Source organism: Mobula birostris, chromosome 6 (assembly GCF_030028105.1).
Source record: "Mobula birostris isolate sMobBir1 chromosome 6, sMobBir1.hap1, whole genome shotgun sequence".
NCBI classification, from domain to species: domain Eukaryota; kingdom Metazoa; phylum Chordata; class Chondrichthyes; order Myliobatiformes; family Myliobatidae; genus Mobula; species Mobula birostris.
Genome location: NC_092375.1, coordinates 86,474,337 through 86,492,858, shown reverse-complemented (window position 1 = coordinate 86,492,858; position 18,522 = coordinate 86,474,337). Strand labels below are relative to the sequence as shown.

Sequence of the window (18,522 nt, the reverse complement as noted above, 5' to 3'; positions counted from 1 at the left end):
TAGGTTCATGTACTCTAATTTTATTATTTTCCCTTGAAAACCTTCATTCTGCTATTTGTGTTGAGTATTTCTCATCAGGCTAAACAATGTATTAACTCCAGTTTTTTTAAAAATTGCTGATTTGATCAGTCTGATTAGGTGTTTGCATCTAGCTCTGTTGCATTGAATTATTTTTAAAAATGATAAGAAATATAGAGTAGTTGCATTTTAGTGTGTAATGCTGCAGCTTAATCAGGTGAGGCTGATGAAGCTCAATGTATTACTGCCTACAGAAGGTCTTGTAAAAAGTTATAAACCTAATGTAATCATACAAAGATGAATAATGAATAACAAATGACAATTGAGCTCTCTGGGAAAAAAATTAGTAATGAGCAGAAAAACTGTAGGAAGAATTTGAAAGAAAAATGGGAAGATTGTGAGCCGATTTAAAAAAAGTGCAATAGGTTATGAGACACAAGGTCTGCAACTATAGACAGGTTAGCCAAATATTATTTGAAAAAAATGTTAGAATCACTTATTAAAGAGGTAATTACATGATTTTAAGGAAGTAATAATATGATCAAACAGAGTCATGAAGGAAAAATAATATCTTATAAATTTATTAAGGTCTTTCAGGATGTATCAACAAACTGAATAGGGGAAACCAGTCGATGTAATTAATATACCTGAATTTTCAAAAGAAGTGGGTGCAAGGTACATGGACAAGATAAGAGCTCATGGTGTTGTATGGATAGAGGATTGGTTAGCTACCAGGAAGCAGCAAGTGGGTATAAGAGAAATAATTTTGGGATTGGCAACTTGCAACTGATGGGTTGCAACAGGGATCATTGCTGGAGCCACCTATGTATACAATGTATATTGATTATTTAGAGGAAGGAAACAATGTACTGTAACTGTTGAAAATGATACAAATGTAGACAGGAAGGGAAACTGTAAGAGGATGCAAACAGATTTTAATGTTAACTGAGTGGCTAAAAAGTGGGCAACTGAAATATAATGTGAGAAAAGCAGTTTACTGTGGAAGGATGAATGATAAAACACTAGTTAAATGGAGAAAGATGCAATATACAGGATTTAGGGGTACTCGTACATAAAGTCAGAAAACATGCAGAAAGGTGCATCAGGTAAGTGGATAATGTAATTTACTGTGGGAGTTTAAATGTAGGTATGTTTTACTACAACTGTGCAAGACACTGGAGAACCACAGCTAGAATACTGTGTACAGTTTTGGTGTTTTTATTTACGGAAAAATATTGGTAGTTCAGCAAAGGTTCACTAGGGTGATTGTGGGTATGGAGAGATTTTCTTATAAGGAAAGTTTGTACAGGTCTGATACGTACTCATGAAAGAAAATCTTAATGAAACGTACAATGCTTGTGGTTCTTGACAAGCTAAATTCTGGGAGGATGTTTCACCTTGTGGAAAGGTCTTGTACCTGATGTCATAGATAACAATTTAGGATTGAGACGAGGAAGATTTTGTCTTTCTTCCATGTTCTGTGTCTTCAGAATTCCTTGCCTCAAAAAAAACTGGAAACTGAATTATTGAATGTGTTCAAAGCTGAAATAAATAGGTTTTTAAACAATTATGGAAGTAGGGCAGAGGGAGGATCAACTAAGTTCAGCAAGGAGGTCAACAACTGTGACCTAATTGAATGGTTGAGTAAGTTTAAGGAGCCAAATGGCTGCCTGCTGACCCTATTTATTAATCTGTCACTACAATTTAAAAAGAAATGAAGCACTAGGCAGTGCACCAGCATTTCCCAACATCTAAAGCATATCATACTGATCTGGGAATGGAATATTCTAATTTAACCTCAGGACATAATCTTCAAGATTGCTAATTTATAATCTACAAATGAAGAACACTTTACAGAAGAGCAATAGGAAAAATGGTGTTTTGACATCCTGATGTGCTTTCTGCTTTTTAATCTTTTCAAGTTAATGGATTAACAAATTAAGGTCAAAGTAATATCTCAGTGGATGCTTTGTTGCATTAATAATTAGAATCATGAAAAAACACAACAACTGCAATGAGCTAATCAAATTTAATAAAAGAATGGAGTAATTTTGTTTGTGTGCACTGCGGAGCAATCTAATCTAGAAACTGAGAATTATAAATTTATACAGCATTACCTAACCTGAATTGCTGGAGAATCAAAAGACAACGTTGAGTAGATTGTTTCAAAATAGCAGTCTGGATAGCAAATAAATAATATATAATAAATCTTGTTTGATTTTCTTTCCTCAAGTATAACGGAGTTTTTGGAGTTACTGAAACAAATGGATGTGAATTTGGACACCGTAAGCAATAAAGTAAATTTATTGGTGTCACGACTAGTAAAGAAGTTCCATGTCTTCACTGCACTCTTTGAAAAATTTAAGAGGTAACTTTTTAAACAATATTTGTTTTTTTTATTGGAAATTCCAAGCTTTCAATACAAAATGTGGAAACTTTTGGAAAATAGTTTTATTGCTTTCTTTTTAATAAAATGCATGTGAAGTATTATGTGAAGTACTTTATGTGAAGTATTATAGGACCTAGAACAGTACAGCACAATACAGGACCATTGGCCCAAAATACTTTGCCAACCTTATAACCTACTCCAAGATCAATCAAACCTTTCCCTCCGATATGGCCCTACATTTTTCTTTCCTCCATGTGCCTATCTAAGAGTCTTAAATGCCATAATGTATCTGCCTCTGCCTCTACCACTATCCTTGGCAGACATCCTCTCTATACTTTTCTCCAATCACCTTAAAATTATGCTCTCCTGGGGGCGGGGAGGAGAAGGCATTGATTCACTCTATCACGAGTCTCCGCTTGTCAACAGCATCCTGGTAAATCTCCACTGCACCCTCTCTAAAGCTTGAACATCCTTCCTATAATGAGTTGACCAGAACTGAACACAATACTATGTATCAATTCACACTTTTTCAGATTGAACTCCATCTGCCACTTCTCAGCCCAGCTTTCCATCCCTTCAATGCACCATGACCTATGACAACTTCTACACAATCCACACCACCACCAGCCATTGTGCCATCTGCAAACTCACTAACCCACCATTCCACTTCCTTATCTGTCAGTTATAAAAACAAAGCACAGGAGTCCCAGACCATATCCCTGCAGAACACCACCGGTCATGAACCTCCAGGCAGGATACCTTCATTCAACTATCAATCTGCCTTGTGTAGACAAGCTAGCTCTGAATCTACACAGCCAAGTTTCCCCGGATCCCATGCTTCCTGACTTTCTGAATGGGCCTACCAAGGGGGAGCTTGTCAGACACCTCACTACAATCCATTCGCACCACACCCACCACTCTCTTCAGCAATTTGTTTTCTTACTTCCTCAAAGAAGTCAATCAGTTTTGTGAGGCACGGACTGTCCTCACAAAACCATGCTAACAATCCCTAATTACAATATGTTTCTCCAAATGCTCATAAATCCTGACTCTAAGAATCCTTTTTAATAGTTTGCCCACCAGTGATCTATAATTCCCAGGATTAACCCTTTGGAATAATATTTACCACTCTCCAATCTTCTGGTACTACTTCTGGTCAGTGAGGACAGAAAGATCATCGACAAAGGCACAAAAATCTCCTTCCTCCCTTGCTTCCCATAATTACTTGGGGTATATTCCATCTGACCCTGGGAACTTAGCAATCCTAATGTTTTCAAAAGTTCCAGCACATCCTCTCTTTTTAACATTGAGATTTCCCAGTATATTAGTCTGTTCCACGCTGACCTTGCATTTGTTAAAGTCCCTCTTACTGGTGAATACTGAAACAAAGTAATTTAATTACATTAACTTTATTGTCCAACTGCATTAAAATTAGAGTTACTGATATAAATAAGTTGAATAATTGGGACTCTGTGCTAATTGTACAAAATGCCGGAAATTTGAAATACAATAAACATTTGGAAATACTTAGGTGAAGCAGTATTTTTTTGATTGAGTTAATATTTCAGGTTGATAACCTCTATCAGAACTGAAGTAATTGAGAGATAAAATAAGCTTAAGGCATGGTATAGAATTTCAAGGTTCAAGGTAATTTATTATCAAAGTCACCATATGCATCCCTGAAATTCATTTTCTTGCGGGCATTCACAGTAAATACAAGAAGCACAGTAGAATCAATGAAAGACTGCACCCAACAGGATGGACAAATAACCAGTGTGCAAATGACATAAAACTGTGCAAATATAAAAAGAAAGAAAAATAAGAATAATAATAAGTAAATAAACAATAAATATTGAGACTATGAAATGAAGAGTCCTTGAAAGTGAGCCCATAGGTTGTGGGAACAGTTCAGTTTTGAGGCAAGTGAAGCCAGGTGAAGTTTATCCCCTCTTGTTCGAGAGCACTGGAGGGCTTTACCCATGATGTACTGGGCTGTATCCACTATTTTTTGTAGGCTTTTCCGATCAAGAGCATTGGTGTTTCCCTACCAAGTCATGATGCAACCAGTTATACTCTTCACCACCCATCTATAGAAGTTTGCCAGTTTTAGATGATGTGCTGAATTGTCGCAAAATTCTAAGCAAGGTCGAGGTATGGGTGTGCTTTCTTCATAATGGCACTTGAGTGCTGGACCTGGGACAGATCCTCTAAATTCCTCGATGTTACCATTTCAAAGTTGCTGACCCTCTCCACCTTTGATTCCCCTGATGAGGACTAGCTCAAAGACCTCTGGTTTCCTCCTCCTGTAATTAATAATCAGCTCCTTTGTCTTGTTGACCTCGAGTGAGAGGTTGTTGTTGTGGCACCAGTCAGCCAGATTTTCAATCTTCCTCCTATGTGCTGAGTCATCACCACTTTTGATTCGGCCAGTGACGGTGGTATTGTCAGCAATATGTCATTTGAGCTGTACCTCAAAGTCATAAGTATAAAATGAGTAGAGTAAGGGCTAACCACACAGTCTTCTGGTGCATCTGTGCTGATGGAGATTGTGGAGGAGATGTTGTCAACCTGAACTAACTGGGGTTTGCAACTGAGGAAATTGAGGATCCAGTTGCACAAGGAGGTATTGAAGCCTACCTCTTGAAGCTTATGATTAGTTTTGAGGGGATGATAGTATTGAATGCTAAGCTGTAGTTAATTAAGAGCATCCTGATGTATGCAGATGTTCTAGGGTTGACTGAAAAGCCAATGAAATGGCATCTGCTGTGAACGTGTGTCCCTAGGCTGATATGTTTCATCACCAACTTCTCAAAGCACTTTATCACAGTAGATGTAACTGGACAAAAGTCATTGAGGCAGGTTACCACATTCTTCTTGGGCAATGATACAGTTGAAGCCTGCTTGAGGAAGATGGGTACCTCAGACAGCCAAAGGGAGAGGTTAAAGATATTGGTGAACACTCCAGCAAGTTGATCAGCACAGTTCTTTAGCATTTGGCCAGGTACCCATCTGGGCCAGATGGTTTCAGTGGGTTCACCCTCCTGTTTCATCAGAACTGGGAATTGTGAGGGATAAGAGATCAATGATGTGCAACTGTATCTTTCTCCATAAATGTTTCCTGACCTGGTTATTTCTAGGAAAAATGCCATTCAAGGATTCACAATAATGTTTGCACTTGTGGAAGTTTTGTGTAACTGTTGGGAATAGGGAGTTTTAATGAATTTAGCTCAGACGTGTACAAATGTGCCATGTTGATAGCTTGAAAAGGCTAGCTAGTTTTATCCGATATGTTTAAACATGGTAAATTACCAGCATCATTTAGTGAAGCAAGTATCATTCTTTGAGTGAGAAAAAGGTAGAGACCCAACAGAGTGTTCTTCCTATCGGCCGATTTCTTTGTTAAATATTGATGCTAAAATTTTGGCTAGAGTTTTGGCTCGTAGATTGGAGAACATTGTACCCTCAATTATCTCTGAAGATCAAACTGGTTTTATTAAAAATCGCCTCCTTTTTTTAATATACGGCATCTGTTTAATATCTTATATTCACCTTCAACTGGGACTCCTGAATGTGTCATCTCTCGATGCGGAGAAAGAGTTTGATCGTGTGGAGTGGAACTATATTTTTGTGGTTTTAGGAAAATTTGATTTTGGACAAAATTTTATTACATGGATTAAATTGCTATATTCATGCCCCATTGCTTCTGTTTTGACTAATTTTCAGCAATCCCAACCCTTCAACCTTAAACATGGCACCCGGCAAGGGTACCCTTTAAATCCCTTACTTTTTGATCTGGCCATAGAGACATTGGTGATTGCGTTTCGTAGCTATGTTGAATTGATGGAGGTTTGGAGGGGGGGTGTTGAGCATAAAGTTTCTCTTTATGCTGATGATCTTTTACTTTTTATATCAAAAGTGCGCATGCGCCGGTCGTGCATGCAGCCTGTTACAGCCGTTCCGACTAGTTTTCTTACTTTTTTCTTCTTACTTTTTTAACTTACATTATTTGTTGTATTTTTTTTTCACGGTAACATGTTGAAGCTGCACCCTCTCTAACATGCTGGTGGAGAGAGTTTTATTTGGGTTTTTAGTGCTGGAAATAGTTACATTCGGACACGTCTCATTAGAGTGGCAGCAGTATCGTTGCATCGTTTATTCGAGGGACCAGCTGATTGTGCTTATGCCGGCCGGTTGGCGAACAGAGTGGTGGACACCCCTGCTGAAATCTGGAGGAAAACACACAGAGGATGCAGAGGGGGATCACAAAGGCTAGGAACGAGGACCGGGTCAAGACAACAAGGACTTATGGAGAAGAGGTGTTCGGTGGGTAATAAAATGGATGAGTTCACGGCGCTAGCCAGGTGTCAGAGAACACTTCGGGAGCGCAGTGTTATGTGTTTTACTGAAACGGGGCTGCACGAGGACATACCCGATCAAAACTTCTCCATGGACGGCTTCCAGACCATCAGGCTGACCGAAAGTGCACTGAGAGCAGTAAGTGTTAAAGAGTTGGGGGCTTGCCGTTCTGGTTAACAATGGACGGTGCAGTCCTGGTCATATTATGATGGAGGAACGTGTTTGTAGACCAGGTATTGAACTTTTTGTTGTTGGACTCCGGCCATATTCCACTGAGATACAACACTGGGCGTCATGGGAGGTTGTTCCTGGCTGTGGCCATCGAACTTTGCAGCTCCTCCTGTGGAGGGTCAGACACCCTGAGCCAATAGGCTGGTTCTGGACTTATTTCCATCTGGCATAGTTTGCATATTGTTTGATTGTTTGTGGTTTTTGTATGGCTATATTTACGCTCTATTCTTGGTTGGTGCGGCTGTAACGAAACCCAATTTCCCTTGGGATCAATAAAGTATGTCTATCTATCTATCTAAATCCGACTACCTCCTTACCCCCAATGTTTTCACTTCTTAATAAAATTAGCCAGTTTTCCAGATACAAATTTAATTTACATAAGAGTGAACTTTTCCCAATTAACAGAGAAGCACAAATATTAGAATTTCATAACCTCCCTTTTAAAATAGTAAATAATCAATTTACTTACCTCAGTATTACAGTAACAAGGAACTTTAAGCATCTTTTTCAAGAAAATTTCACTAATCTTTTAGATCATACAAAACAGAGATTGGAACAACGGTCACCCCTGTCCAGTCTGGTAGGTCGGATTAATGTTGTTAAAATGTATATCCTTCCTAAGTTTTTATACTTATTTCAATCTTTACCAATTTTTATTTCTAAAGCTTTTTTTGATTCCTTAGATTCTATTATTTCGTCCTATCTATGGAAGGGCAAACGTTCCAGACTAAATAAAGTTCACCTTCAAAAACCTAAAAGGGAAGGTGGCGTGGCCTTGCCTAATTTTCACTTATATTACTGGGCAGTCAGTATATGTTGTCTTACTTTTTGGTCTTTCTTTTATAATCAGTCTGACTGCCCAAAATGGGTGGCAGTGGAGTTGAACTCTAATAAGGATTTCTCCATTTCCGCACTTCTTGAATCCGCACTTCCTTGTCATTTGCCTAAGCTAATTGTTAATCCTCTTATTAGACATACTCTGAGAATATGGGCTCAGTTCAGGGTCTTCATGGTTTCTCTCTCTCTCTCTAGTCCTATTTTACATAACCATCTTTTCCGACCTTCTATGCAAGACTTAACATTTCATGTCTGGTATAGAAAGGGCATTAGACGCTTTGAAGATCTTTTCATAGATAATGGTTTTGCAACTTTTGAACAACTGTCTGCAAAGTTTAACCTACCTAATACTAATTTTTTTTAGATATCTTCAAATTAGACATTTTATTAACCCTTTAATACCAAACTTTTCTGAGATCCCTGAACAAAATGTTGTGGACTTGTTTCTTTGTATAAATCCACTGGGTAAAAGTTTAATATCTACTATTCGTGATAAGTTAGCAATCTTGAGGCGTGCCCCCTTTGATAAAATTAGAACTGCCTGGGAGCATGATTTAAATATTTCTCTGTCCGACGAGGTTTGAGATTCAATTCTTAAGTCAGTTAACTCAACCTCTTTATGTGCTCGCCACTACCTTTTGCAGTTCAAGATTGTACATAGGACTGGTATGTCTAAAACTAAATTATCGCGGTTCTATCCTGATATTAGTTTCTTTTGAGACAAATGTAAAGTGGGCGAGCTTCTCTTATCCATATGTATTGGGCTTGTCCTAGTTTGGAGAAATTTTGGAGAGAAGTCTTTTTAACTTTATCCCATATTCTTAATTGCCACTTAGAAGTTAACCCTTTGATTGCTCTTTTCGGCACCTTGGGTGAAATTGACATGTACTTGAGTCCTACTAAATGTCGAACATTATCTTTTGCCTCTCTTTTGGCTAGAAGTTTAGTTCTTCTTAGGTGGAGAGATGTTGCCCCACCCACTCATGCTCAATGGCTTAGAGACATTATGTCTTGCTTAGACCTTGAAAAGATTTATTATTCACTTCTTAATTCGGACATAAAGTTCCATAAGGTGTGGGGACCTTTTCTTGAATACTTTCATAACTCCTCTTTAGATTAAAGGTTTATCCTTTTTTTTGTATTTTATTCCCTTACTTTCAGCTTTTTTTTCTGGTTAAGTTTTATGGTTTTTTTCATGTGAAATATATTACAGTTTAGGTAGTAGGCAATATACTTGTTTTTATATTTGCAGCTCTGTGGTGACAAAAACTCTCTAACTTTACATTGAAATGGTTGGTTTGGTGTTGTGTAGTGGGAGGGTGGGGAGGATGCTAACCTTATATGATTTTATTTTGGGTGCTTTTTCTTTACTGTTGCTTTACATTGTATGAATCTCTTTTTTGCTGGTGGTTTTTCTTTGTTATATTGTAGAAACTCATAAAAAAAATTAATAAAAAAAAGAAAAAGCCTAGCTTACCTGTCAAGTCTGTCTCAGGTCTTGATATATGACTAAATAACCTTCTACCTTGCTATAGCCCATGTATTCTCTTGAAAACAATAAAAGAACAGAGGAAGCTCAAGGCCATCAAAGGATGCTTATAATTCTAGTTCCCTTTCAATTAACTAAGTAGTTCAAAACAAGTACAGGGGTTCACATTGAACATGTAAATATTTATTATGGAAAATCAGATGTAGTTTTATTTTGCCCCAACCAAGAATTAGTCTTGACGTAGCTCAGTATTAACACACACTACATGGTGTATGTTGAAACATATTCCAGAGCCTACTTGTACATGCTCTGGTGGGGTGGGAGGAATGGGAGAAGAATAATATTCTTAAAGTTATCTTTCTCAATATGGAGTAATAGACATTTCTTTTAGAGAAAAGAAACTTACTTGTTCTTTGCTAACCTAAGTAACCAAGGTATTTTGGACAAGAAAAATTCTTGTTGCTTGTGGAACATATTTCAAGTTTACTATGTGGGGTGACCAACATTAGATGTAGTACTTCAAATGACAGGCAAGTTATGATTTTGTTAAGACAAAAGTATCTGAAAAAGTATATACGAATAAACTCTTCTCAGGCTTCCCGCTGGGTGCAGGTATCAATTATAACTGACAATTCAATGGCAAACTCTACCTTCTTCATCAGGGATGATGCATGGGCATGTCTAGTCCGGTGGTATTTATATCTCCGTAGTCTGTCCCTCCTGATTGGTTTGTCCTCATCCAATCAGGTTTCGCTCTCCCACCTGATTTACATTCAAGTTCCAGTTATCGCTCAGAGCGAGACATTAGTCTTCGTTAAAATTCTTTTCTTCTAGTTTTATTTCAATGGTTTCCCTCACCAAGCAGTCCCAAAAGCCATTGGTGTGACACAGTAGTTTTGTGCCGTCAAAGTCAATCCTATGGCCATTGCAAATGCAATGTTCTGCTACTGCCAATTTCTCTAGGTAACCCAAACGGATCCGCCTTCTGTGCTCCTTAATGTGGAAATTTGGAAGATACAGGATAGATGCATCCCAAAGAAGAACTGTTCTTAAGGCAGGATGATGCAACCGTGGCTGACAAGGGAAGTCAAAGACAACATAAAAACATAAGAGAGGGCATATAATTGTGCAAAATTAGTGGGAAGTTAGAGGATTGGGAAACTTTCAAAAACCAACAGAAAGCAACTAAAAGAGATACATAAGGAGGAAAAAGATGAACTATGATAGTAAGCTAGCCAATTATATCACAGAGGATGCCAAATGTTTTTTTAGATATATAAGGAGTAAAAGTGAGGTGAGAATAGATATCATCTGCTGGAAAATGATCCTGGAGAGTGATAGTAGTAGGGGACAAGGAAATGGCGAATGAGCTTGGTGCATCAGCCTTCACTGGTGAAGACACTAGCAGTATGGTCGCAAGATCGAGAGTGTCAGTGTCTTGGAGGCATGTAATAAAATAGACTGTAGTCACCATGGTTTCTTTAAGGGGAAATTTTGCCTGACGTATCTGTTGGAATTCTTTAAAGAAATAACAGGCAGGATAGACAACGGAGCATTGGTGGGTATTGTGTACTTGGATTTTCAGAATGCCTTTGACAAAGTGCTGCACATAAGGCTTATTAACAAGATAAGAGCCCAGGATAGAGGGACCCTTCACACGTTGGCTGCTGGTGACTAGTGGTGTTCTGCAAGGGTCTGTATTGGGACCATTTCTTTTTACATTATATGTCAACAATTTGGGTGACAGAATTCATGGCTTTGTGGCCAAGTTTGCAGACAATATGAAGTTAGGTGCAGGACCAGGTAGCGTTGAGGAAGCAGAGAGGCTGCAGAAGGATGAACAGATTAGGAGAACAGGCAAGGAAGTGGCAGATGAAATACAGTGTCAGGAAGTGTATGGTCATGCACCTTGGTAGAAGGAATAAAAGCATAGACTATTTCTAAACGGAGAGAAGATTCAATAATCCGAGGGACTTGGGAGTCATCGTGCAGGATTCCCTGAAGGTTAACTTGCAGGTTAAGTCGGTGGCAAATGAAATGTTAGAATTATTTCAAATGGACTAGAATATAAAAACGAGGATGCAATGATGATGCTTTATAAGGCACGTGTGAGGCCTCACTTGGAGTATAGTGAGCAGAAAGGATGTGCTGACATTGGAGAGGGTTCAGAGGAGCTTCATGAGAATGATTCTGGAAATGAAAAGGTTATCATATGAGGAGTGTTTGATGGCTCTAGGTCTGGGTTGCTGGAATTTAGAAGAATAGGGGGGGATCTCATTGAATCCTATCGAATGTTGAAAGGCCTAGATAGAGTGGATGTGAAGAGGATATTTCCTGTAATGGGGAGTGTAGGACCCAGAGGGCACAGTCTCAGGATAGAGGGACTTCCATTTAGAACAGAGATGAGGAAAAATTTATTTAGCCAGAGGGTGGTGAATCTGTGGAGGCCAGGTCGTTGTGTGTATTTAAGGTGGAGGCTGATAGATTCTTGGTTATTCAAGGTGTGAAAAGTTGTGTGCAGAAAATAGGAGAATGGGGCTGAGAGCAAAATGGATCAGCCAGGATGAAATTATGAAGCAGACATAATGGGTCAAATAGCCTAATTATGCTCCTATATCTTATGGTCTTATAGTCTACCATTCACTGTGTATGTTCTATCCTGGTTTGTCCTTCCAAAGTGTAGCTCTCACTCTTGTCTGCAGTGAATTCCATCTGCCATTTTTCAGCCCATTTTCCCAGCTGATCCAGATCCTGGTGCAAGCTTTGATAGTCTTCCTCGCTGTCTACTACATCCCCCAATCTTGGTGTCGTCTGTAAATTTGCTGATCCAGTTTACCACATTAGCATCCAGATTGTTGATACAGATGCCAAACATCAACAGAGTCAGCACTGATCCCTCTGGCACATTACTATTCACAGCCATCCAGCCAGGGAGCAGCCACCTACTACCACTCTTTGGCCTCTCCCTCTAAGCCAATGTTGGATCCAGCTTACTGCCTCATCCTGACTGCCAAGTAACTGAACTGTCTGGACCGGCCTCCCATGCTATCCTCTGGTCCTTAGGCACCCAACCCAGGTGTAAGGACATTTTAAATGCCTCTGTTGGGGCCCTTGCAATTTCTGCACCAGGCTCTCACAGGCTCTGAGAGGATATTTCTGTTCATACAATCCAAATACCTTGTTTGTTTTGGTATGACTTTTCTGCATTGCTATTGATTCAGTGATCTGTGCGCATTAATGCTGAGATCCTTTAGATCACTATCTTGTGAAATATGCAAATTTTGTGTGAGAAATGTTAACATGGATAGCATGGTATTTACCCAGGTTAAATGCCGATTCCTTGTTTTTGAACTCTTCCTCCTGCCGGGGATACGTATACCGCAGTTTGAGAACCACTACTCCAGGGAGTCTAAATCTCATCAATGATTGATCTACAAGCTTGATTTATCATATTTTTGTGACATATGTACAGATACTAACCAACCACCATTAGCTCAGCAGGTTACACATAAATTATTGGACCAAAATCTCTGCAGGCTGTCATTAGGAGCCTGTCTCCAGCTTGATCCACAACTATTGACTACAGTGAGAAAGAAAGATTAGCTTTATTTGTCAGATGTACATTGAAACATCAAAATTTACAGTGAAATGTATCATTCGTGTCAAATCAAATTGCTGAGGGTTGTGCTGGAGGAATCCCACAAGTGTCGCCAAGCTTCCATCGCCAATATAGCCTACCCACAACTCACTAACTGACCGTGTGTTTTTGGAACGTGGGAGGAAACCCATGTGGCATAGGGTGAGTACACAGACAGCAGTGAGAATCGAACCCCCAATCAGTGATTGCTTGTGTTGTATAGCAATTGCTGCACTACCATGCTGTCCTCTTTAACTGTGCAGTTGGAGCCTTGTATTGTACAGTATGTAATTCGGATTATTTTAATTTTGTCAACTGACATCACAAGCATTAGAAAGTTTGTAAAAACAAAAATACTGCAACCTACTACCTTCACCACTTTTATGACTTTGGTTAGCCCATTTTAAAATAGTTAGAAATGAACAATTCAATTATTCATTAGAAGGTCACTCTAAAGAGCTTTTAAGTCACTGCTGTGGCAATTTAACTTCAGCAAAGAGGAAATAACCTGTTAGCTTATTTGCACCTGTGTCATTTATCATATATTTGAAATGAGTGACTGTTATATTTAAATCACAATTTGCTCATTTATAGTACTATTAGCATTCTGTTATTCAATACGAAGTATTGTAAATTGTGTGTTTTGAAAAGTGATTGAAACTGTTTAATGTCACTTACAAAGTTTATTTCTAAATTCACAGGATATGTGAAAAGATATTTGAAGAAACACCATGTAATCAGTAAGTTTTCAATGATTATATTAGAAGTATTTAGTAATGTTTTTATTTAAAAACTTGAATAATGTTATTATATTTAATTTGTCAACCAGGGCACCATCAGAAGCAAATAAGCCAGTGGTGAAAGTCTGTTGGATCACATTTCTTCTAGCAAAAGGTCAGTTAAAATAAATGTGTGTATTAAGAACTGGCTATTCATTTTACTTATGAGGTATTCAAGTCATTCTTGAGAACCTCTTGTAGTTGTCATTACAGGGACTTCTATTTTGCACTGCCTTGTGTCTTGGCATTGGAATTTTTTTTCTATTGCCAGTAATATATAAGAATAAAAGACCCTTTAGTTCATTACTCCTCAGTTTTCTATTAAACAGTAACCTATTTGTAAATTGGTTTATTATTATTACCATCATGTGTACCAAGATTTTGCATTGGATCTATACGGCTCATTTATTCACATCAGTACATTAAGGGGCAAATAATAACAGTGCAGAATAGAGTGTTGCAGTTATAGAGAAAACACCGGCAGACAATGAGGTGCTAGGCTATAATCGGGTATAATAGGCTATAATAAGAGGTCAAGCGCCCATCTTCTCAACCCAGGCAGTTCACGAGTCTTATAACAATGGGATTAAAGCTGTCATTGAGTTTGGTGGCACCTGCTCTCAGGCTTTTGTACCTTCTGCCCAATGGGAGGGGAATGTCCAGGGTGGATGGGGTCTTTGATTAAATTACGGAGGCAGCGAGAAGTGTAGCTCGGCAGCTCGGAATGGCATAGACACTCTCTACGCCACCCCGAGCTGCCTGCCAGTCTAGTCATCATACGGGAACCCAAGCATGGGAGGATGAACCCTGAGCACCCTCCCAAGACTATGGTCAACATGCACCTAGAAGGCAGCGGCGCAGCTAATGTAGATGAACTGAGCACACTGATACGGGAGAGGGAGAAGTGGAGAGTCCGTCATCGTGCCTGACGCTGGCCCCCTAGGATGAGTCGACATAGTAGTAGTACTTTATACTTTATTGTAACCAAACAGTTGATACTGGAACGTATAATCATCACAGCGATATTTGATTCTGCTCTTCGCGCTCCCTGGAGTACAAATCAATAGTAAATATTAAAAATTTAAATTATAAATCATAAATAGAAAATAGAAAATGGAAAGTAAGGTGGTGCAAAAAAAAAACCCGAGAGGCAGGTCCGGATATTTGGAGGGTACGGCTCAGATCCAGGTCAGGATCCGTTCAGCAGTCTTATCACAGTTGGAAAGAAGCTGTTCCCAAATCTGGCCATACGAGTCTTCAAGCTCCTGAGCCTTCTCCCAGAGGGGAGAGGGATGAAAAGTGTGTTGGCTGGGTGGGTCGTGTCCTTGATTATCCTGGCAGCACTGCTCCGACAGCGTGCAGTGTAAAGTGAGTCCAAGGATGGAAGATTGGTCTGTGTGATGTGCTGCACTGTGTTCACGATCTTCTGCAGCTTCTTCCAGTCTTGGACAGGACAACTTCCATACCAGGTTGTGATGCACCCTAGGAGAATGCTTTCTACGGTGCATCTATAAAAATTAGTGAGGGTTTCAGGGGACAGGCCAAATTTCTTTAGCTTTCTCAGGAAGTAAAGGTGCTGGTGGGCCTTCTTGGCAGTGGACTCTGCTTGGTTGGACCAAGTCAGGTCATTTGTGATATTGACCCCGAGGAACTTAAAGCTTTTGACCTGTTTCACTTGCGCACCACCGATGTAAATGGAGTCGTGTGGTCTGCTACTCCTTCTGAAGTCAACAACCAATTCCTTCGTCTTGCTGACGTTGAGGGATAGCTTATTGTCTTTGCACCATGCCACCAGGTTCTTAATTTCCGCTCTGTACTCAAACTCATCATTACCAGAGATACAGCCTACAATTGTTGTGTCATCAGCAAACTTATATATTGAGTTCAATGGAAACTTGTTGTAGTAGTAGTGGTAGTAGTCTAGTAGTGGTAGTGGTATAGTAGTGGTAGTGGTATAGTAGTGGTAGCGGTATAGTAGTAATAGTAGTAGTAAAGTGTAGATTGAGTCCATAAAGGGGAGGCTGGTGACTGATTTCTGTGAAGTGCTGGTCGATGTCCACAACTTTATGTAGTTCCTTGCATCCCTGGGCAAACCAATTGCCATACCCAGCTCTGATGCACCCGGACAGTCTATTTCTTCCTGTGATGCATTGTTAAAAATTGATGGTCAACGGGGACAAGCCACATTTATTTAGCCTCCTGAGGAAGTATAGGTGCTTCTGTGCTTTCTTTGCTGTGTTGTCAATGTGATTGGACCAGGACAGTCTACTTGTAATGTTTATTCCTAGTTCTTAACCTTCTCGATCTCAGCTTGCAACAATCTCTCAAGTGCAAATAAAATCAATATCCTGTTTAAGGTGAAAATAGTCGAATCATTGATTATCAAATCTACATGTCCATTCCACTGGGTTCAAAATATTTTTTTAAAAAGCTCAGTGATTTATATTTGTATCAAGTATTAAAAATGACTGCTTTGGGCAGAGCAAAACAGATCACACTAAGAGTTTGTGGCTGTAATTGTATGAAAAAGATGTTTTCATGAAGTGTGGAAGCAATTCTCTTTTAACTGTTTTTGAGTGATGCTGTACAAAAAGATGTCAATGAGTTGAATTACTGTTGGAAGGAAAATAGTATTTACACTTAGAAAAGCATTTGAGATTATCTTCCCTAATTACTTAAATGTTACAGCCTCATCAAATAGAGTAGAATGTAGTCTTATTCTTTTATTTAGTGGTCGCCAACCTTTGTAAGCCCAAGATCCCCTACCTCGGCCTAAGTGAAAGGCAAGATCGACCTACTAAGTCGTTTAGAGAAAAAACAGCTCAGATTGTGCTGCCAATTTGAGGCCTTTTATTTGGGCTAATTGTATTTCAATTACATAAAATGCTTTTGTCAAACTTTCAAATTAACTCAACCAAGAAAACACTGTAACTAGCATATCAAACAGGCCATAGCTATCTTTCTCTAAGAATATTACAATACTTAATACCTTTTAATTCTAAGTTTCATTATTTAATTTTATTTCAACATGAAAAATAAGTGAATAAAAATTGACCGTTGCACTCAGTGTGATGACTAGGGCTGAATACTTTCTGCTAGTTCCCTGAAATTTGGCTCATAACTACAGACAGCCAGTCTGAGACAGTCTGTGAGATGTCTGTCAGTAAGAGAGCTCCTGTAGTTAAATTTAATAATTTTCATCTGTGAAAATGCAATTTCACACAGATAAATTGACCCGAAGTAGGCACTGACTTCTAGTGCACATGTGGTGAGATGAGGAAACTTCTCCCTGCTGACAAGCCCCCAAAAGTCGCCGTCGCTTGATCTTGCTTGAAGCTCGATGTCGTTTTGCAAATCAATTATTTTCATTTCAATATCACTTGGCACACCAAATACTTGCTAGAATTTGGCTGCTATCTGTTCTATATTGATTGGCGGAAATGGGTTTGAAATAAATGCAGCAATGTCTTTCATGACGTTTAACTTCCCAAAACACCGATCGAACTCTATAGCTAAACACAGTACTGCTCAGGGTGAAAAGCATTTTTTTCCTTGATGGCCTGTAACATTTTCTCCAAGTTGAGAAAGTGTGTTAGCCTCCCGTTCTTTAAATTTGAAATCCAAATACCGAGCTTCGCCTTAAATGCACTTACAGCGCTTATCATGTGGGGCAGGTGTCGGTCTTTTCCCATGAGGTTGTTAAGTGTGTTTAATTTAGCCGTTATGTCTGTCAGAAACCCTAAATCCAGTAGCCACACATCATCTGACAGTTCCTCGTGCTCCTTGTTCCTTGTTGACAGAAAAGTCTTTATCTCAGGCAGCAAGTCAACAAATCGTTGCAGCACTTTGCCGTGACTCAACCACCGAACATCAGCATGAAGAATTATGTCTCTGTAAGCGGCATTGAGCTCATCCAATAACGCCTTGAATAAGCGGTAGTTTATCAGTTTGGCCACCAGTGTCACTACATGAGAAAAGTCCATGACCTTCCCAGCCAAGGCCTGCTGATGAATCACACAGTGATAATCTAGGAAGCTGGGAAAATCTGGGTCATTACGGCACAGTGCTATAAAACCAACGCGCACACCACGCATTGCTGGAGCCCCATCAGTAGTAATTGCCACCAGTTTATGAATGGGGATGTCATTTTCATGGATATATTTTTTAAACTCATTGTAAATATCCTCACCTCTCGTTCTCTCCTTTAATTGTGAAAGAGTGAGGAAGTCCTCCTTAGTTGTAAAATCCTGGAAAGCCATTCTGACAAATACAACAAGCTGAGCTGTTTACATTACATCCAGAGATTCATCGAACTGCAGTGAAAAATATTCACAGAGTGACAAGTCCTTTAACACTTGTCAATCCACGACCTCTGACAGTGACTCCACCCTCCTTGTCACTGTTGCAGGGCCAAGCGGTATGTTATGTATTGCGGTTGTGATGTCGTTTTTGTTTTTAAAGTCATTAAAAACAGTCTCTGCGGTAATGGCCATTGCTTCCTTGAATAAATCGCCATCTGTAAAAGGTTTCTTGTGTTCAGCTAAAAGGTAACTTACATGAAATGATGCTTCAATAGCAGCCTTATTTTGAGCAGCATGTTTTGTGAAAAGCAATTACTGGGCCTTCAACCCTGATTTCAGCTCCTCAACTTTCCTGGCTCGAATTGCACCCTTTGGGGGTAGGTGTCTTTAAATTTCTGGTGGTTGGTGTTGTGGTGCTGCTCCAGATTCCCTCTTTTAGTCAGTGCTTGTGATTGGTGGCACAACATACATACACACTTGTCTTT

At 39.3% G+C, this 18,522-nt stretch overlaps 1 protein-coding gene across 1 annotated transcript in view; it reads left to right on the top strand.

The window, feature by feature from the left end:
• The window catches only part of rb1 (retinoblastoma 1), a 243,514-nt gene that overhangs the window by 30,302 nt on the left and 194,690 nt on the right, over positions 1 to 18,522 (top strand). The window contains exons 4-6 of the mRNA XM_072260793.1: positions 2,252 to 2,386; positions 13,659 to 13,697; positions 13,787 to 13,851. Coding sequence (XP_072116894.1) covers positions 2,252 to 2,386; positions 13,659 to 13,697; positions 13,787 to 13,851 — 239 coding nt within the window. The remainder of the gene's footprint in view (positions 1 to 2,251; positions 2,387 to 13,658; positions 13,698 to 13,786; positions 13,852 to 18,522) is intronic.